This window comes from Littorina saxatilis, linkage group LG2 (assembly GCF_037325665.1).
Source record: "Littorina saxatilis isolate snail1 linkage group LG2, US_GU_Lsax_2.0, whole genome shotgun sequence".
Classification (NCBI taxonomy): domain Eukaryota; kingdom Metazoa; phylum Mollusca; class Gastropoda; order Littorinimorpha; family Littorinidae; genus Littorina; species Littorina saxatilis.
The window spans coordinates 65,755,239-65,776,534 of record NC_090246.1 but is presented as its reverse complement, the minus strand read 5'-3'; the positions used below and the strand labels follow the sequence as shown (position 1 = coordinate 65,776,534).

At 40.9% G+C, this 21,296-nt stretch overlaps 1 protein-coding gene across 1 annotated transcript; it reads left to right on the top strand.

The window, feature by feature from the left end:
* Nucleotides 1–2,007: 2,007 nt before the first annotated feature.
* On the top strand, nucleotides 2,008–20,888 carry LOC138959560 (thioredoxin domain-containing protein 11-like). Its single transcript, XM_070331092.1, has 14 exons — nucleotides 2,008–2,634; nucleotides 5,051–5,270; nucleotides 6,519–6,639; nucleotides 7,748–7,854; nucleotides 8,018–8,111; nucleotides 8,703–8,815; nucleotides 9,144–9,212; nucleotides 11,197–11,328; nucleotides 11,623–12,393; nucleotides 13,253–13,301; nucleotides 13,604–13,755; nucleotides 14,506–14,618; nucleotides 14,810–14,890; nucleotides 16,454–20,888. The coding sequence occupies exons 1-14, from the start codon at nucleotides 2,492–2,494 to the stop codon at nucleotides 16,884–16,886; spliced, it is 2,598 nt and encodes an 865-aa protein (XP_070187193.1). The 5' UTR covers nucleotides 2,008–2,491; the 3' UTR covers nucleotides 16,887–20,888.
* The last annotated feature ends 408 nt before the right edge of the window (nucleotides 20,889–21,296 follow it).

Here is a 21,296-nt window from a genome sequence, read left to right as displayed (position 1 = left end):
TTTATTTTTATTTTTATAAAATGATCCCAAAAGAATTTCATTTGATTCTTCATCATTTTCTAATTTCAAAAACATATATGTATGTTATATTCGGATTAAAATCAAGCTCTGAAAATTAAACATAAAAATTTTGATTAAAATTAAATTTCCGAAATCGATTTAAAAACAATTTCATCTGATTCCTTGTCGGTTCCTGATTCCAAAAACATATAGATATGATATATTTGAATTAAAAACAAGCTCAGAAAGTTAATAAGAACAGAGATACAGAAAAGCGTGCTATCCTGCTCAGCGTAACCACTACCGCGCTATTCTGGCTAGTCAATTTCACTGTCTTTGCCAGTACGAGTATACGGTCTTGGTAAAAAAAAAAATCCAGTACGTTCAGTGTCATTCTGTGAGTACGACAGCTTGACTAAATGCTGTATTTTCGCCTTACGTGACTTTTTTTTTTCCCCCCTGAAGGGCGGGCCCGGGCCCCCTTAGCCCCCCCCCCCCCCTTAAATCCGCCACTGGTGTGTGTGTGTGTGTGTGTGTGTGTGTGTGTGTGTGTGTGTGTGTGTGTGTGTGTCCGAGTGTGTGTCAGTGTATGTGTGTGTGTACCGGCGCCACGTTATGTGTGTGTGTGTGTGTGTCAGTGTGTGTGTATGTGTGTGTGTCAGTGTGTGTGTGTGTGTGTGTGTGTGTCTGTGTATCTGTCTGTTGGGCGCGTGTCCGCAGTGTGTGTGTCCATGCGGGCGTGCGTGTGTGTGTCAGTACGTGCGGACGTGCGTGCATGCGTCGCAGTGCGTGCGATGTTTGTTTAGTTTGTTTTAACTTTTTTTCCCCGTTAGGTATCTAAAGAGACTTTAAGAACTAATGGGGCAAGTTGGTGTTTTTGTTGTGTGGTAATTACCACACTTTAATTTGTCCTTGCTTGTGTGATTTACAATGGATATTTGTCTTACACCAATCGGGCAGAGACCTCATCAATGCTTTTCTGAAGTAATGTTTGAACAGCTATAACAGTTTTACATCTTTAGAGAGAAAAAAATTCAAAAACAGAAGACTGCTAACGTTCCAAAATTCAGTCTCAAAAAACAAGTTATTGAAACGTTTAATCTATGACAATACAAAACATTGTAATCACGGTAATCAATGACAATACAAAACATTGTAATCACGGTAATCAATGGTCTTTAAATTGGACAGACAGACGTGACAAACACTTATGATACAGATAATGAACTTACATAAGAAAATAATCATTATAGTCATTGCCTTGCCATGTTCTTGCAAGCGAAGAAGAATTTTTTCTCAGCCTGGCCAGATTTGAGACAGTGAGCCACACTGACTGTTTCAGGGGGGGGACTTTTCCGCGAATCCGCGGATTTCCGCGGACACAACTTACGAATTCTGCTCGAGTAAATCTATTTTTTCCGCGTCCCATTTCATCACAGTATCTATAACTTGTTGACTGAATGATATGGAGAGAAGGGAAGATGGAACAGAACACTGGAGGCTTGAGAGTTAAATTGTGCTGACTGAAATTGAAAACTCCTGATAACTAATAGTAATTTTGAGTTTCAATGCATTGAATCATACTATTGCCAGTGTTGGATCATGGATACATGGTTTATTACGTAAGTATGCACCATTACAATGTTACAATTGGTGTGTAAAAGTGTGTTTTGTGGTGGGTTTTTTTTTGGGGGGGGGGGGGGGAGTGAGGAGAGTGCCTTTTTTTTTTTAGGCCTGATCCAAATGAGTTGAATTTTAGTCTCAGAATGCACCAAACTGCACAGATTTTCATGTACCATTTAAACAAATGTCGGGGGAGCATGCCCCCGAACCCCCCTAGAGAAAAGGGATTTCCTCTTTTTTCATCACAAGTGAGAGTCCCACCCCTGTACAACAACAACAACAACAACAACACGCACTCGGCACCACCACCACCAACAACAGTAAACTAGTTACTAGACCTATTACTGATCATGTTTGTGGTCACTATACACAACATTGTGACAGAAAAAAAGAAACAAAGGGAACAAAAGTAACACCCGCAAAACACTGAGCAGAAACGAAAATTGTCTCTGTGGGACTTATTTTGCTGCACATCTTTTTTGTCTTCTGTTGTTGTTTTTTATTTGAGGAGGGGGGTCGGAGATGGTGGCCTGGAGGAAATTGATGGTCAGTTTGGACCGGCTATGGCCGGGGACTGGCTCAGTTTCACTCAGTGATAATGCTGAAACACACCATTCTGGTCACTGATGTGGTAAATGCAGCTGTTTTTCCACATAATGAAAAGTCACAAGGCCTAGGGTTATAAGGTTTATGTTACCGTCACAAGGTCACACTGTACTAATATGTGACAGATTCACGTCGTTTCTCTTGTGTGTTGACAGGCTGTGTCATCAAAGTCAAGATCAAGTGCCACATCGAGTGTTGCAGACGACACATCTGCCCCTATCAAATCACGTGCAGTCGCGAGAAGTGACGTGGTGTACGACCAATGGCGGATGAGATACTAGCACATGGCATAACACGAGAGGTCCATCGCCAGAACGCAGTTTTGCGTGTAATGGCGAAGCATCCGGAGCTATGCTTCATATTGCTGTCTGTGTTTGTGACATTTCTCACCAACTATGGCTCAAGGTATAATGTTCAAGATGATCCAAGTGTAATTTCCGAGGTAGACATTTCGCGAGGCGTGGCTGTATTTTGGAAACTTTTGTGCATTGTGATGAAATTGTGTACTGCAAGGGAGGTCACTGCCTATGGTAGAAAAATCAATCACTGAATCAGCAACACGAGTTATATGCTGCCTTTTCTTTCATAAATGACAGACACTTTGTCCCCATCGCCCCAATGTTGGAAACTGCAGCCTGTCTTTGGTGTGTTTTGTTGTTTGCGTGTGTTTGAATAATTCTGTTCAACACCGAAGAGTGTACTTGCTGGCAAGTTTGTACTTTGTTTTGTTAACATTGTTTTGATTTTGGCTTTTCTGCCAACGAGTTTTTCTTACTGATTGATATTTTTCTGCAAAGAAAAAAGCTGTCTACGTGCCTCATATTTGAGTTTTTACACAAGGAGGATCAAAGTCCCTGAACATATATATTACAATACAATACAATTACAATAATCTTTATTCATCTCTAAAAGAGAAATTACAAGCTTGACTGTGTGTCTGTAAAATCAATCAATTAATCAATCAATCAACCATGCATGTAGTAACATTCACATCGCATATTCACATCATATCGTTACACGCAAACATTGTACCCACACACTTACTAAAATAAGCCTACAAATAGAAGCAATGCATTGCCTGTTTAAAAATTATATCACGTTATCACCTTATCACACTTTAGCCACATTATCTTCTCACATTTGTATCCTATAAGTCAATTATAACTAACAACAGAGAAAAACAACTGATAAAAGGATGTAAAGATTATGCCGTTGTCAGAGCGACAGCACCAGCACCTAGCGCCCCACCTGAGAGTTGAAGATGTGAATTGCAGATGGAATGAATGAGTTTCTGTAGCGTGTGGTTCTTGTGTATGGCTGTCTAAATCTTAAGCTTCTGTCTATTTGCCTGCTGTCAAGTTCAGGTCTGAGTGGGTGCGTGTCAAAATCTTCTGTAGCCTGTCAGTCAGTCGTCGTTCCTGCGTTGATGCAAAAGTGTCCTGCTTCCTCCCAACTACCCCACCTGCTTTCTTAATAAACTTCTCTAATCTATCCCTGTCCTGCTTGCTGATGCTGCCACTCCAACACATTGCAACTGGTTGTTCAGTCAGTCACTTTCAGTAATGAGTATTGTTTAGGTTTCTCCTCAGAATCAGATGATCTTTCTTTACAATTTCAATATTTTCGTCAAAAATTGAAAGTAAACCTATTTATCACCTTGAATAAAACCCTTGTCGTTATTATTATTATTATTATTATGGTGAGCTTATATAGCGCGAACCACAATTAACTGTGCTCTCCGCGCTTTACATATTAATTTCTGCCGTGTGAAATGGAATTTTTTTACAGACAGACAGACAAACAAACATTTTTTACACACAATATATAACGCATTCACATCGACCAGCAAACCTCAAGCCTGTTAGGCGAGCATTCACCTTTCGCGGCCTTTATTCCAAGTCACACGGGTATTTGATGGACATTTTTATCTATGCCTATACAATTTTGCCAGGAAAGACCCTTTTGTCAATCGTGGGATCTTTAACGTGCACACCCCAATATAGTGTACACGAAGGGACCTCGGTTTTTCGTCTCATCCGAAAGACTAGCACTTGAACCCACCATCTAGGTTAGGAAAGGGGGGAGAAAATAGCGGCCTGACCCAGGGTCGAACACGCAACCTCTCGATTCCGAGCGCAAGTGCGTTACCACTCGGCCACCCAGTCCCATATGCGGCCATTTCTTCGACTTTAGGCATTGTTGACAGAGGCCTCGGATTAGAGGAATGTGATGTCAAAGTTGGAGCAAAATGTAAACAAACTTTACTTGATCAGTTAATGACTACATATGCTCACTGATTCCCACTTCAAGTTCAAGCAGAATTTTTAAAAATGTAAACAAAATTCTAGGAATTATCAGTGATAGCATTATGATTTTGTAGCGCTTACAACCAGATCTCTTTGAGAACTGTAACAGTTCTATAACTTGTTGTTGTAAATGTAAGGCACATACAGTAGAATGTTAAACCGCTGGCGTAGATCGTCTATCAATTAATATAACACAAACATGATATTTACACTTTTTAAGCATTCTGATCAGATAAATTTGGCATGTATAAGTATAACAATATTACTTTGACTATGCCTACTTCGACAATGTTTTAGAGAACTGCCTTTCTGAAAAATCTGGAAATGTGGACAGTATTTAAAGTTTTATAAATTGTTAATTGGCAGCGACAGAAATGACCTGCAGATGGTTTTGTTTGTGACTAATTTTTGTCCCAAGGGAAGTTATACCAGTCATTGCCTGTTTTCTTGCTTGGTATCACTATCACACTGTTGTGGACTTCATATGGGTGCACTATGCATTTTACTATTTTTAGCTTCAAGAGCAAGCCGTTGGTCATACCAGCAAGGATGCCAGAGCCGCTGTTTCCTGCAGTGTCGTCAGTCCTGGACCTGTACCTGGGTGACCTGCGCCCTCTGGTGGAAATGCTGCACCAAGAAGACCTCATCTTTGTCATGTATTATGCCCCTTGGTGTGCCAAGTCAAATACTGCAGTGTCCCAGTTTTTGAGAGCTGCGCAGTATTTGGATGGACAGGTAAGTTTTGCGCTGCTGTTTGACAAATTGTTTCTGGCTTGGTGATGATATTGATAATTCTGGTCTCTGTTGATGTCTTTTTTAATTGGTGCCAAACTGTGTTTTATGATTGTTTACAATTTAACTGAAGTGTAACTATGGCTTTCTTTAAAAAATAAATCCAAAAACAAAGAGACTGCCAACGTTCCAAAATTCAGAATCAAAAAACAAGAAAGGTAGGTTGTTGGAACGTTTGTTATTGACAAAACAATACATTCACAAATATATCGACCCAACAGTCTTTTAAGTGCACAGACAAACAATAAGGCCTAAAAAGAAAAAGTGTGGTTACGGTAACCCGACCTACCCTATTTTTAGGGGCCAACCCTAGTATAACTTTTTATTACATTTGTCAAAAAAAACCAAAAAACCCCCCAAGAAAACGAGTGCAGAAAACGCAGCGAAAGCGCCCGAGTCGCACACTTGTTTCCCTGTCAAGTAGGTTTAATTTGTACACATTAGAGAAAAAAAATTAAAAAGAAAAAAGTGATTGCCTACCTTCCTACCCAATTTTTTTTGGCTATGTTACCGTAACCACACCTATTTTGGGGGGGGCCTAACGAAAACTTATCTGGCTGATTTTTCCTTCCGCCTGCCACGAAGCCGCAAGCGAATGAATGAATGAATTAATTCCTGCAATGTCGTCAGTCCTGGACCTGTACCTGGGTGACCTGCGCCCTCTGGTGGAAATGCTGCACCAAGAAGACCTCATCTTTGTCATGTATTAGTTGATTAATTCATTCGCTTGTGGCTTCGTGGCAGGCGGAAGGAAAAATCAGCCAGATAAGTTTTCGTTATTGTTTGTCTGTGCACTTAAAAGACTGTTGGGTCGATATATTTGTGAATGTATTGTTTTGTCAATAACAAACGTTCCAACAACCTACCTTTCTTGTTTTTTGATTATGGCTTTCTTTGTTTCTTCTTGGCATTGCAATTTGTAGATTGACTATTGGTAGACCCTGTTAAGGACTTGCATTGGAAATCAAATCCTTACCATAGTTATCTGTGGTCACATGGAAATTATAATGAAAGTCTAGGTTGAAAAGTGTTGTTCAGTTTTATTTAGTCTCACATTGTCATTTGTCTGCATTGAGTTTCAAAATTTGGTGTTTTGAAGCTTCTGTGTGGGACACATGAATGTAGGCTTTAGTGTCGTAATCATTTAGTATTTACTGAATAACGTGTTCAGTGCTTTCTTTTATACTATAGGTAAAATTTGTGGCTGTGAACTGCTGGTACCCAGAGGGAATGTGTCGCAAACAGTACAAGTTTCTCCTCTACCCTGTCTTCTTCGCCTACCACAGAGACAATGATGGTTACAGATACATGGGTAAGTCATGGAATTGTTCTCTTTTTCTTGCTGAGCATGTCAAGTGTTGGTTTACTTTGAACTATGTATGAGATCTATAGTGAGATTAACTAAGGGGAAACTCCAACAACTATAATTTTCTCCCGTGGTTAGATTGTTGTTTGCTTTAGTTTTAACTTTTAAGTCAGTCCAGTGTTTATGTTCATAGTTTTAGTTTTACCATAGACCAAATAGCCTGGACCGCCAACTCGTCACGTGACCCTTCGAGGTTACGACGCTCGACTTTCAGGGGCGCTTAGCGTTCGGTTTGAAAGGCCAGCGATTCGAAGACAGTGAAAAGAAAGCCTGCTCCAGTTATTTGTGACAATGGGAGGTGACAATGAACTGGATTTTCCAAAACTCCAAACTAAACTTAACAAAACTCATCGAAAAACATGTTCCATATGCACTTTAGCTGAGTTTATTTTAGCATTTTCAGAACTTACCTTGGCAACTTCGTCCATGTTTACAATCGACACCGGATATGACATCCCCCTGATTTCTGAAAGGCCATGTAAGCGTAGGTTCCTAAATGCGAGAGGCCGCTACCTCGTAATAGAGAGAAAGAGCGGAGAGAGAGCTAGTTGGCGGTCCAGGATAAATGGTCTATGGTTTTACCGAAGATAGTCTGCCCGCGGATGTAGCACCAAGTAAATGGTGGGCACTTGCTGTATTTGGAGGGCGACCATGTTTTTCAGGTGGCTTGGCTGAGGAATGTGAACTCATATAAAGTTGATATAAGACCTGAGAATTGTGTTTCCCTCTCTCTTATTTTACTCTGGGTTTTGTTAACAATTAATTTTGAGGTACAAGAACCTGAAGGTTTGTATGGTCCTCTTTTAAATGTTAAAACACCTCATTCAAGTTTGTTTGTGACTTTTATTTTGCTTGGATGGATGTTATGAAATGAGTTAAAACAGATAAAGTTGACTGACACTGCAAGTACTTTACAAACTGTAACAGTTTTAAAATAAAATGTTGATCGATTTGAGTATTTTGCCAGCTTCACAGGGACGGGTTGATGTGAAATTTCTCGTCACAACAGATCTATCGGTTGGTGTAGACTATTTCGTGTTATACATGTGTGCAGGCATAGAGAGGGCGGAGTTTATGGTGAAATTCCTGGAGGACTTGGTGTATCCCCTCACTTTGTTGACCAGTGCCGACCAGGTGAAAGATTTCCTCACAGAGCACGATGTAAGTATCTTCATTTTGTGTTACATGTGTTTATGAATATGACTTGTGAGGTACATGATTGTTTTGAATGGGGCATGCATTATTGATTGTTTCAGATTATGCTTGTAGATGTCTGTGTTAGTTTGTGTTTTCATGCATGATGTGTTTGATTTTTGTGTTGCAGACAGTAGTAGTGGGACACTTTGATTTCAACGATTCTCCGCATCCTCCAGGTTTTAAGCAGTTCTACTATGCTTCAATGAGAGTGGTGGAGCATGGTGAGTTTGAACTTGATTTTGTAGATTTGTAGAATTTCTTTGCTCAGAGTTTAAGTTCCATGATTGGCTGCCTTCCTTCACAAAAAGGAATTATTTGTAGGGCTGCTTTGGTATGTCAAATAGAAGCAGGAGTTGTTTGTGTGACATTGTTTTGAAAGCTTCTGAAGCGACAAAAATCTCTCAAAGCTAACAATTTAATGCAAGTCTTTATTCATTTTTTAATTTTTTTATCAGAGAATGTAGATGTCACTTAACTCATTGTCTCCCAGGTACAGATATATCCGTACCCACTCATATGGCTCCATCTGACCAGGTACGGATATATCCGCTCAGACTGTTAGCTTCAGTCGCTTCCTGTAACGTCGAACTAACGCCTGCATTCCAGCGTGTTGATACACAGTTACTACAATTCTGAGTGACCTGCTGCAGCACAGCTGGTCTCGGCTAAAAAAAACTTGGTCAACATAGGTGGGGTAGAAAGTGTTACACTAGGTTAAAGTTGCACTTTCAATCAGAATAGCCTGTATTTAAAAAAAAAAGTCTTTCTTATTCCCTGCATTTGTTTAATTGCTCTTTGAAATTGTTTTTCAGATCCTTTCCAGCCTGTGAAGTTTGGTGTGGTGACAGATTACACTTTGGCTTTATATTGCCACATGAAACAGTCTTCAGACATTGTCTTTCTCAGGATCAATAATTCCACATTGGTGAGTCAGTATGAGTGTATGTGCGTGTGTGCACTCACGCTAAGTGTGTATGTATCATTGTATGCTGTATATGAATTCTAAAGGAGAGGCCAACTTTTCTGTGGAGGAGGGTGTGTGTGTTTCAGAATAATCAACAGCACACATGTGTTGTGTGGAATGGAAAGCACTCAATTTTTTGGAGCTTTTTGTGACTTAATATTTTACTATTTTAAGAAGTCTTGAAAATGAGTTTTCTTACTTTGTTGGTTTATTTGCTTGGTTGTTGATGAGTAGACCTGTTTAAGCTTGAGTAACTTATGAGTGCTTGAACATGTTGTTTTTCTTCCAGAAATATCCCCTGCCAAATAATATTACATCCACAAACCTGGTGAGATGGATTTTCTCCACCAGACATCAGGTAAACATTAGAATTTTTTGTTTGTTCTGTGTGTAAAGAACACTTTACACAACAACAACAAGCCAGGCTGTTGATTTTTAGTATGTGTCAGATTTGAAGGATGCTCATACTCATAGTCAGGGCCTAGCATTGTAAGCCGTTCGGCGTACTTTACGCCGAAATAACATCTCCAGTACGCGGAACTCGATTTGGTGTACGCCGAAATGCAAAAACCTGTTATTCCCAAACGGTAAACCCAAACAGTCCCAGCTTTCGTATTGTGCGCCGTTCGGTTCAATTCTCAATCGGTTTGACAGTTTGCTTGAGCACGCACTTCCTCTGGCATCGCGCGAGCATGCTTTGTGCCGGTGTTTTGTGGCTCTAGATTTGAAATAATGTCTCGAAGCGACATTGTTGAACGTGGTCAGCCATTCAGTGACAAAGAATCCAGGTATTCCTGGAAGTGGGAATGGCACTTTTAGGCCAAATAACACAAGATTGTCAGTTTTCTTGTTTTCTGTCTGTGTTTTGCTTGTTTCAGAATGTTGGTGAAGGCATAATTTAGTTGCTCAATCTTCTTGAGGGGGGGGGGGGGGGGGGGGGGGGTCATTTTAGGTAAAAAAATCTCCAAAAAATCTTCAATTCGGGCCCTGTGCAAGCCTTGATAAATCTATGGCAGTGTACCTAATCATTAGTAAGTAAGCTGTCTTTCAGCCTTGCATTTTCAAGGTACCACTTTGCATATCATTGGAATGTAATTGTAAACTTGCATAGAATTCGAAAGATCAGCTTGCAGAAGCTATAGAAATTGTGTGGGCTGTGGACCACAATTAATATCAATAGAACCTAAATAAATAGCATAGCAGTACCAGGGATGTCGTTAGGCGTCGGACATCGGACATTTATTGATGAAAATCCCCAAATGTCCGATTCACATTGCCGCATGTCGGTCAGATGTCCTATCGTTTTAGCCTGAACGTGGTCATTGTCCGATATGTACTCCATTCCTTCGGACAGCGCGATTGTCCGATATGTACTCCATTCCTTCGGACAGCGCGATATTCGTTACTTTTCATTTCAAGATACAAATCTTCTAAAAGACCGAACGCTCTCGTGTTCAGCTGACACTGAAGTTGCCAGTGCCACGTGCGGATCTTTTCATTTGTCGGGAATTCCCGAACCGTTTGCGGTATGCGCCGTTTGGGTATTTATAACCGTCTCGGTGCAGCGCACTGATCTAAAAATAGTGGATTATTTTTAGAATAGATCAGTGCATGCTACAGGAGTACGGGAGACAACTCCAACTGACTAAATTTGTCGTCTGCTTTTGTTTTCGATACGAGACGAAGCACTTAGTCAACAGCTCCAATGATGCAGTTACCTGTTCTTTTTTTCATATATTCTGTCGACCTCTAGTCATGAATATCTTCTAGTCATGAAAATGCAACCCATTATTAATGATCATTTGTTTTCATCTTCTCAGTATTTCATTAGATCAAACCGATCATTTTGTTTTTCAACTTTTATCCAAATCATGCAGTTTGTAATCAAAGTAAGAGCTCTGAAGTTGTTCATGTTGGTTTCTTTTTTGTGGTTTCTTTGAAACTAAACAAATACAACATTATACGCACACTGTGTTGATCTATTTACTATATTATGTGTGTGTTCTACAGCGCGCGCGTGTGGGTGTGTGTGTGCGTGTGTGTGTGGGCGCATGACTTTGGAACAATTCCATGGAATGTGTTATAAGCTGTTTGGCGCAAATTCATAATGTCCTATTAAACTTTGTGAAAGCGGTCAAATGTCCTATTGATGCTGAAGAACTCAGGACATTTGTCCTATAGGTATGAATTTGTAGCAACATCCCTGCAGTACTGATATACTGTATTTTTATTGAACACTTTTGACTTTTATGGCCATGGAAGTTAAGGTTGAAGACTTTTTTGCCAATGAAATTAAGTTAACAGGTGTGTGCTGACCGTGTCTAAATCTTGGTCCTTTGTAGCTTCCTGTGCGCTGGCTTGTGCCGCTGGGGATGAAGAGTCTCATGCTGTCCCAGGAGATTAACAAGGGTCCTGCCGTCATCATGTTCCACAGGGCTTCTCCACTCTCCTCGGCCAGCCAAACTGTGGCTGTGGTAAGTTCAACAACATCGAACGCTTATTTGTTGTCGGTATGGAGTGTGTGACTCTGTGTGTTTGTACATGCATGTTGGGAAATATTTATTGTTGAGGGACAACAGGTGTGTGTGTGTGTGTGTGTGTGTGTGTGTGTTTGTGTGTGTGTGTTTGTGTGTGTGTGTGTGTTTGTGTTGATTCATTGCTAATGGTAATTGTACAGCCAAGAGGGTCTGTAGCGGTGAAATGGGATCTGCAAGTTTGACATCATAGCGAAAGCTTTACTGAATATCTGTTATGAACTTTATTTTCAGTTCAAGGACCTTGCTCTTCGCTACAACCAGTGCCCTGGAGACAAGATGGCTGCAGATTTCTCAAGGCGCTGGCTAACCCGGTCTATTTACAACATCATCAAACATGCCAAGATCCTCAACTTCTGTAAGGAGTACAAGAAAGGCCGTCTCTTTCACACAGACACCTTCAGGTGCTGTATTTCCACTTGTCACAACTGCAGCCATTGCCTTCGGGAATCCAAACTCAACGTGTGTGAGATTTGTCAGTTTCGCTCTGGCCCTCAGCGATCTTCTGTGTGTTCTTTTGAGAAAAGTAATGTGGTGGATAACTACTCGGTACAGCCTCCTCTTCCGTCCAATTCTTGCCAGAACTCCATTGCCTCCTACGACGTGTCTTCCTATACCTCCGTATGCTGTAAGTGGTGCAACAAAAATGTGTCCTACACTGAATTTCTGACACCCCCGTTCTCTTCAACCATCATACCCAGCTGGGGATCAGAGGGTCGAAGGCCAACGGACCGCTATGTGATAGAAAGCTTGGAGAATCTTCCACGCAAGCTGTGCGGTAGGCTCACCTTCCAAAAAAGCCAGCAGGCCTACCCCAGCGCTATCATTCCTGACTTTGCCAGCACATCCTTGCCATGGGAGTTTACTGGTCACGGGTGTCGGGTAAATCAGACCTTGAGTTTCTTCACATTAGACTCGCAGAACCACTGGATGATTGCAAAAAGTTTAGGTCTGGACGTATCTCAAGCTCATCTCTCTCCTGTGGTAGTGGGTTTTGACAAGGAGGTATGTGGAAGTATTTTTAGTATTGATTTTGCCTGTTTGTCTTTGCTTAATGATACCATTGCCATTTACATGTTGTCTTCTTTTTTCTTTGTAGCATTAAATATATTTCTAACTCTGTTAGTCTGTAGCCATCTTTTTCCTGTCCTCGTTAAATGTTTTAGCTGAACTTGTCTCTCATTTTGATCCCTATGTTTCGGCGAGCGTAATGGCCTGGTGTTTAAGACGCCGGCCTCCCATGCCGAAAGTCGCGTGTTTGAATCCAGGCCGCGCCTGTTGGGATAAGGGTGGAGATTTTTCTGATCTCCCAGGTCAACTTATGTGCAGACCTGCTAGTGCCTATAAATCCTGCTTCGTGTGTACACGCAAGCACAAGACCACGTCTGCACGGAAAATATCCTGTAATAGATGTCAGAGTTTGATGGGTAATAGAAACAAGAAACTACACAGCGTGCTTCCCTCGAAAGCGGCGTATGGCTGCCTAAAATGGCGGGGTAAAAACGGTCATAAACATAAAAACCCATTCGTGCAATAAACACAAGTGTACAAGGGAGTTTCAGCCCATGAACGCAGAAAAAGAAGAAGACCCCATGTTTATTGATAATTTCTTTTCATTCTCACTCCATCACTAGTCAGTAATAGTTGTCTCTCTTTTTTGTGTCTTTAAACCTTTACCATACTCCCACTGCATCTTTGTTCATCTGTTTTTGAGGTATGAAGGATATGGTTCATATTACAACTATCAACTGCATTGGGGGGGAAAAAAAATTCAACCCCCAAACAATCTTGTTGCACTTGCAGTTATCAGCATTGATTGTATATTATTATTACGCAAACTGTTTTAAATGTTCTTTTTTTTCAGAATGAAAAGCAGGTGATACTACAGGAAAAGTTTTCAAAGAAGACGACAGGTATGCTTACTTTGGTTCTTGTGTGAGAAATAACATTTAGGTTAACATGCTTTTGATTGATTCAATCATCAATGATTGATTGATTGATTGATGGTATGGTGTTTGTCTCTTAATATTTCACTGTTTGAGTGTATTATTGAAAGTAAAATAGGTACATGTATCTTAAAGTTAAACTTCACTGTGGGGGTTTGGGATGTCACGTTGTCTGGGGTAACAGAATGTTACTGTGTCAAGACTTCTTACACGGGTTTAATGCCTGGACTACAGAATCTGATAACTTCTGATACAGGATCTTGTTTCAGCGTCCTTCGTGCTGAATTTCACAAAAGGATTCTTGCCACGACATTTGCGCACAGTTTCTTCAGACAGACAGGAAGCCTGCGGATCCACACCCTCTCTGTGTGTGACTGAGCTTACCACTGACACTTTTCAAGCAGCTGTCAGTCAGCCAAAGGTAAGCATTCCTGTTCTGTTTAAAGATATGGTTTGGCTAGTGTAAGGGTGCTGGTGAGTTTGAGATGGGTTAATAAATGATCGAACGCTTGGAATTGAATGTTTTTTGGTTCATTTGAAAAAGTATTTCCCAGGTATACTGTACAGTGATATTGTCCTCCAGTAATTGTGAAATTACTTTTGCGATATCAGGCGTAGTGATTATATATGTACACCACATAACAATGCTTTAGTATTGAGAAACCGTCAGGTTTTAGACTCGAGGCCTTTTCGTTCAGTTGAACAGAACAGAGAACTTAGGAAGGTTAGAGATCGTCAAGTAAGTACTGTCAGTAGGTAGAGTCCGGTTTTATTTGCTAGTTCTTCGGTTTTTAAAACTGATGAAATTTTAAGAATTAGATTTGAAACGAGGAAAAATATGAAAACAGTTAATGAGTTATGTGAAGTTCAGAGTCAGAACATTTGTCCTGTTCTTCATAATCTGAGTCCTACATGAAGATATTGCTGTCAGCCGCGCATAGTTCATTTGTGGTTTTTTTTCTCCATCCTCTGTTTTTATCAGAAGATGATGACATATGAAGAGCTCGACAGAACAACTAATTAATTTTATTAATAATACATTCAGCTGCCGGAGGTGAGTCGTATAAGCATTTACTTGTTTTTGTTGTTGAGTCATTAACTCATTTGAGTTTCATCAGTAAAAAACTTAAGGTTTGATAGCTGAGACTGTGTGATATGTATTGGTGTGCAGGATGTGGTGATACTGGTGTATGCAGGTTGGTGCGGATTCTGTTTGGCGGTCAGTCACACCTTTCTGCACCTGGCCCACTACTTCCACACCTCACCAAATATCACTTTTGCCAGGTATGAGGACCAGCATGCAGAGGTTGTCACCGTGTTTCTGTGTGTGTGTGTGAGTGTGTGTGTGTGTTTGCGTGTGTGTGTATGAGTGTTTGCGTGTGTGTGTGTGTGTGTTTGTGTGTGTGTGTGTGTGTATTTGCGTGTGTGTGTATGTGTGTTTGATTAGCTAATGCATACATATTTTGGTTTTTCAGAATAAATGGAGAAACTAACGACTTACCCTGGGAGTTCAGCATGGAGTCTTATCCTACAATTATCTTCTTTCCTGCTTACAGGTGTGTATGACACAGACATGTTCCTAATTGTTTTCACTTAATATATATATATATTGCTAGATGAATACCCGCTTCGCCGGCCACGGCTTCGCCGGGAAGAAGTCGAGCCGAATACCCGGCTGTGCCGGGGACCCGAAGCCGGCGCACCGCACGAAGGAAGGGAGATAAACGTGCAAAACACTGGAGAAGATAAGGAAGCACGAAGGAAGGGAGATAAACGCGCAAAACACTGGAGAAGATAAGGAAGAGTAATATCCGGCTTCGTCGGGACAGTGACCTTCTAAAAATAGTATAACGGGAATATGGATTGAGCGTTGTCGACAGTGACCTTCTAAAAATAGAAATGGGAATATGGATTGACGCCACACGAAGGAAGGGAGATAAACGCAAAACACTGGAGAAGATAAGGAAGAGTTAGTGGGAATGGATCTGGGAAGATGAACAGAAAAACCAAAATCGGTTCAGCGCTGCGCGCTGAGAGCACGTGTTGAAATATCTCATCGACCAGGTTGTGTCCGGGGTGTACCTGAATATGGCCACCAAATTTGAAACAGATCCATCGAGAACCTTGGGCGTGCATCGCGAACACACAGACACACACACACACACAGACACAGACACAAGTCGTATATATATAGATATAGGACAGCGGATGGTGTCTGGTGAAACCCCTATTTCAAGACCTGAGAAAAGCATGCAGGTCTTAAAAGGGAGAGACTTTTGAAAATGGAGGGACATTTACAGGAGACAAAAACCCCTCCTAGAAAACAAGATCTTCAAAGGGGGAAGTCTTACGTTGGGTAGGTGGGTTGGTGATGCGAGGGGGGTTCAACTGTATTAGAAATGTTTTGTGGTCAGGGTTCTATATAACGAATTTCAGCAAGTCATAGAGTATCAGGTCATTATTTATACATTTTCAAGCTTTATGGTTATTGTGTGGTTTGTTTGTTCGTTGATGGGCTGAAACTCCCACGGCTTTTACGTGTATGACCGTTTTTACTCCGCCATTTAGGCAGCCATACGCCGCTTTCGGAGGAAGCATGCTGGGTATTTTCGTGTTTCTATAACCCACCGAACTCTGACATGGATCTTTTTTGTGCGCACTTGGTCTTGTGCTTGCGTGTACACACAGGGGTGTTCGGATACCGAGGAGAGTCTGCACACAAAGTTGACTCTGAGAAATAAATCTCTCGCCGAATGTGGGGACGAACTCACGTTGACAGCGGCCAACTGGATAGAAATCCAGCGCGCTACCGACTGAGCTACATCCCCGCCCTGGTTATTGTGTGGTGTTTTTGTTTGTTTGCTTGTTTTGGAATGATTAGATTTATTCATATATGTAACCAGACCCTCCTGTTATTTTGAATTTTACATTTTTCTTTGTGCAACAACGCAACTGCTTCTTTCTGGATAACTAGCTTTCAAAGCTCTTCTTTTGTGGTATTTTTCATACCATCTTCTCATAAGGAGAGACAAACATGGTTACACAATGTATTATTCAAACTGAGAGTCAGAAGGCACATCTTTCCATAACTTGCATTTTGACTTTTTTTACAATTTCAGAGAAGCTGACAGTGTGGCATTTCCTGACAACATTGAGCCATCACTTCCAAATCTGATTCGCTTTGTGCTGCAACACGCGACATTTACCACACGTCTTCACCTGGCTGCAGACGTCTGTTCTGCCACCTGTGTGCAGGAAAACCTTGAGCTTTGCCGACACACCTTGCAAGCATTACGCTCCAAATCGCAGAGACTTCGGACACATTTGAGTGCGTTGCATTCGAACCAGACTCGGTCCAAGCCATCTCATTATCATGCGGCAGTGATGAAGATTTTGAGGAAAAGGGTAGAGGATATACAGTCTGAAATCTCAGAGGTGAAAAATTTGAAGGATTTCTTAGAAAAAAGCAGAGGCAGGCGTCTGGACAGGAAAACCGTGGAGAAAGTGTTGTCGGAGAAAATGCGACGGAAAGATTTGTCTGTTGGAAGGTGATGATAGAGGTCGTAGGCAGGGTTTGTGCATGGATGAAGTGACTGCGTGTACAACTGATAATATGAGAAGGTTTGCTTGTGTATGAATGACATACTCTGTTTTCGGGGGGACTGTCAATACAAAAATCAATGGCTAAATGAAGCAATTTATTTGTTGATAAAAATAATTTGTCGGATTGTGATGTATTTATTTCTGCCAGCTGTTCACACAGTAAGACGTCTTTATCTTTCGAATTTGTGACGCAAGTGCAGTTTTCATGGTTATCAGCCAATCAAGTAATTGCTCAAAATTGTTCAGATCACACATAATAATGTGTCATAAATTTTAAATTAAAAAATATGTGTCTGCATGTGTGTGACTGCACTGGGGTAGGTAGAGATATTTAGATGAATTTTTAAATTTACAATTTACAAAGATGATGGTACAGTTGTTTAACAAACAGGTGCTCTTATACAGCCAGTCCTTACCTGAAAAAAGTGACTGCTGAAAATGGCATCATTACTTTATTTCTGTTTTTGAGGCTGCTAACTGTGCATAGTTTTTTGTGTCATAATAATATTATCCAATGTCTCAGTTTTTAAATGGGTTTCTGAATTATGATAGAAATCCAGGAGTGGCAGAGCATATGTTCCATGTTCGGTTTGTATTTAGAAAGTCTAGTTTGATTTAAGTGTGTAGAGGCAGAATGAATTAGAAGTTGGTAATTTTGGAATTTGAAAATGGTTTATTTATTAAAAAAATAAAATGGCACTCTAACTGTAAGGTGGAAAATTGTGAAAATGTGTAGATTTAATTGCATTTCCTTGCAGGTAGTGGCTTCAAATTGTGTCAAAAGCACTAAAATGCTCTTTTTGTTTGGAGGCTTTGCCCCATGGACCCTAAAGTTAAAGTCACACACGCGATTCAATCGTTGAGATTCAATCGCGCGATTCAATCTTAAGCCGATCGCACATCACATCATAGGCCATTGACCCGTCACACGATGAACAATAAACGAACGATTGACTAACGATAACTCCACGCGAGCGGGCCGGAAATGACGTGTCACAGTGAACACGGCAAACGCGCTTTTCGAGAGAAGACGCTAATGTTCGAACATGGCTCTACCTTTCTGAAAAATATCTTTCAGTATTACGCCTTTGCGAGAAATAAAGTTCCCAGACACTTGCAATACCCCGGCCGGGCCATACCTAAGACTTTAAAATTGGCAATCTAGTGGCTGCTCCGCCTGGCGTCTGACATTATGGGGTTAGTGCTAGGACTGGTTGGTCCGGTGTCAGAATAATGTGACTGGGTGAGACATGAAGCCTGTGCTGCGACTTCTGTGTGGCGCACGTTATATGTCAAACCAGCACCGCCCTGATATGGCCCTTCGTGGTCAGCCGGGCATTAAACAAACAAACAAAAGACACTTGCAATTAATGGTTCCCGACCACTGTACACGCCTAAAACGTCTCCTTTATATCTGAGTAAGAAACTGTTCTTCCAAAAAGTTTTGAATCGACAGAGACGCTGTCCGCCATTTTTTTACGTCACGACGTGAAGGCCACATCGACGCGTTCTGATTGGCTCTGCCCCTGCGATTGACTTATGACTGGGTCGCAGGAATAGAACAAGTTCTAAAGCTCAAAGCTACGAGGGAATCGCATGAGACGTGAGTCGCAGACTTGTCGTAACTATTTTCCACGACTCAGTCGCTCGTGTGACAGGGTAACTCTCACGATTGAATTACGTGTGTGACTGCCCCATAACGGGTTCTTGCATTTTGACCCAGCTGGGAACCTAGCAGCGCCCTCCCTGCAATGTGTTAACTTTACTCTCCAATGTTGCTCTAATGTATTTTTGAATGGTTACACATTTACATCAGAAGACAGTATTGTCGTGTTGATTGATGACTCCTTTTTCAATCAATCAATCAATCAATGAGTCTTTATATCGCGCATATTCCGTGGGTACAGTTCTAGGCGCTCTGCAGTGATGCCGTGTGAGATGAAATTTTATACGGCCAGTAGATTGCAGCCATTTCGGCGCATATTTACCTTTCACGGCCTATTATTCCAAGTCACACGGGTATAGGTAGACAATTATTAACTGTGCCTAAGCAATTTTGCCAGGAAAGACCCTTTTGTCAATCGTGGGATCTTTAACGTGCACACCCAATGTAGTGTACACGGGGGGAGGTTCGGACACCGAAGAGAGTCTGCACACAAAGTTGACTCTGTGAAATAAATTTCCGCCGAACCTGGGATCGAACTCACGCTGACAGCGGCCAACTGAACACAAATCCAGCGCGCTACCAACTGAGCTATATCCCCGCCCATTCATTATATGTAAAAACTTCCAGAAGGGAGATAAGCAGTGTTTTGCAGCTGGAGAAGCTTTCCCCTTTACTCTCATTCTTTCCCTTGCATTGTAATATGTTTAGTCAGGAACCAAAGAAAAATGGAAGCATTAGACCTGTTAACCGGATGCTTCCATTTTACCCTGTTCATCCCAAACCATGTTTAAATGCGTTTGTGCAGTTTAATTTTGCTGTGCTAGAGAGAAAGAGAGCTTAACGGAACAGCACTTTATTTGACAAAGATTAGAATTTAAGACTGGGCCTTTTCTTACAATATGGAGAGAGAGAGAGAGAGAGAGAGAGAGAGAGAGAGAGAGAGAGAGAGAGAGAGAGAGAGAGAGAGAGAGAGAGAGAGAGAGAGAGAGAGAGAGTGTGTGTGAGAGAGAGAGAGAGAGAGAGAGAGAGAGAGAGAGAGAGAGAGAAATGTGTACTGTAATTAGACAATCGGGCATAGCTTTTGGACCCCTCATGCACCCATGTTATTGTGCCATTAGCTTTAACACAGTGCACACAAGGGTTAAGGTTGTTTGTTTGATGCTGTTCAAGCTCCAGTATGTTTCAAAATAATGGTATAATTCTCGTTATTGTGGAGAGAATTAGCTGAAAATTGACAAAACTTCATTATGAATGTGGGGTCTGTGTACACTGATCGAGGCACTTCGGTCGTTAAACTTTATTCTTTAGAGTGTGTCTCTTTGTCGTGTGTGTGTGTGCGTGTGCGTGTTTGTGTTACTGCCTCTGTGTGAGTGATGCATGAAAGAGTTGCACCAAATTTGTATGCTCCAGGCGAACGTTAGTGCTGTTCGATTGTGTTTTTTTCTTCTTGTTATTGCTAGGTGCAACATTTGTTTCATAATTGAATCATGTATAACACTGTGATACATGCGCAGAATGTCTGTACCCCTTATTTATTTTTTGTTGCGATAATCTTGGAACTGATTTTGAGTATAATTTAAGAGCACCTGCAACATACGTGCAATGGACCTCAAGATGTTTTCTGTGAGAACCTTTCTGCCAGTACTGATAGGCTAAATATGTACACTCTTTTATTTTTTTGTTTGGGCACACATGGTGTTATACTTACATTCTTCTTCTGAGAGAGAGAGAGAGAGAGAGAGAGACTTAGAGAGAGAGAGAGAGAGAGAGAGAGAGAGAGAGAGAGAGAGAGAGAGAGAGAGAGAGAGATTTGAACTTTATTTATTTTTCGAGGGTAACAGAATAAGCAAAGTATACATGCTTTTTTTCGTCCGGCCCTCGCCCATTGAGGGTAACTCGATTAATAACAAGAAGAAATAGAAGTTAAGTTAATTACAATACAATTTATATAATTTATATTTATTTACAGAGAGAGAGAGAGAGAGAGCTTTGAACTTAATAAGCAAAGTATACATGCTTTTTTTCGTCCGGCCCTCGCCCATTGAGGGTAACTCGATTAATAACAAGAAGAAATAGAAGTTAAGTTAATTACAATACAATTTATATAATTTATATTTATTTACAGAGAGAGAGAGAGACACAGAGACACAGAGAGGCGTGTGTGTGACACAGTTAACTTGTACATTTCAACTTAGGGTGAAGGGGTTCTTTTAAGTCGTGCGTTTAAAGGTATTTCTGTTATTCTTTGGGTTGTCAATTAAACTGCCTTGGCTGGAAAATATCAATTGTGTTTTTGTTTTTGAATGTCTCCAGCTTTCCCTGTACATTATTTAAACAAGTCGCGTAAGGCGAAAATACAACATTTAGTCAAGCTCAGTCGAACTCACAGAATGAAACTGAACGCATTGCATTTTTTCCGCAAGACCGTACACTCGTAGCATTGTCTGGCCACCGCTCGTGGCAAAGGCAGTGAAATTAACAATGCAGAAAAGCGCGGTAGCGGTTGCGCTGAGGAGGATAGCACGCTTTTCTATATCTCTATTCTTTTTAACTCTCTGAATGTGTTTTTAATCCAAACATATCATATCTATATGATTTTGGAATCAGGAACGGACAAGGAATAAGATGAAATTGTTTTTAAATCGATTTCAGAAATTTAATTTTAATCATAATTTTTATATTTTTAATTTTCA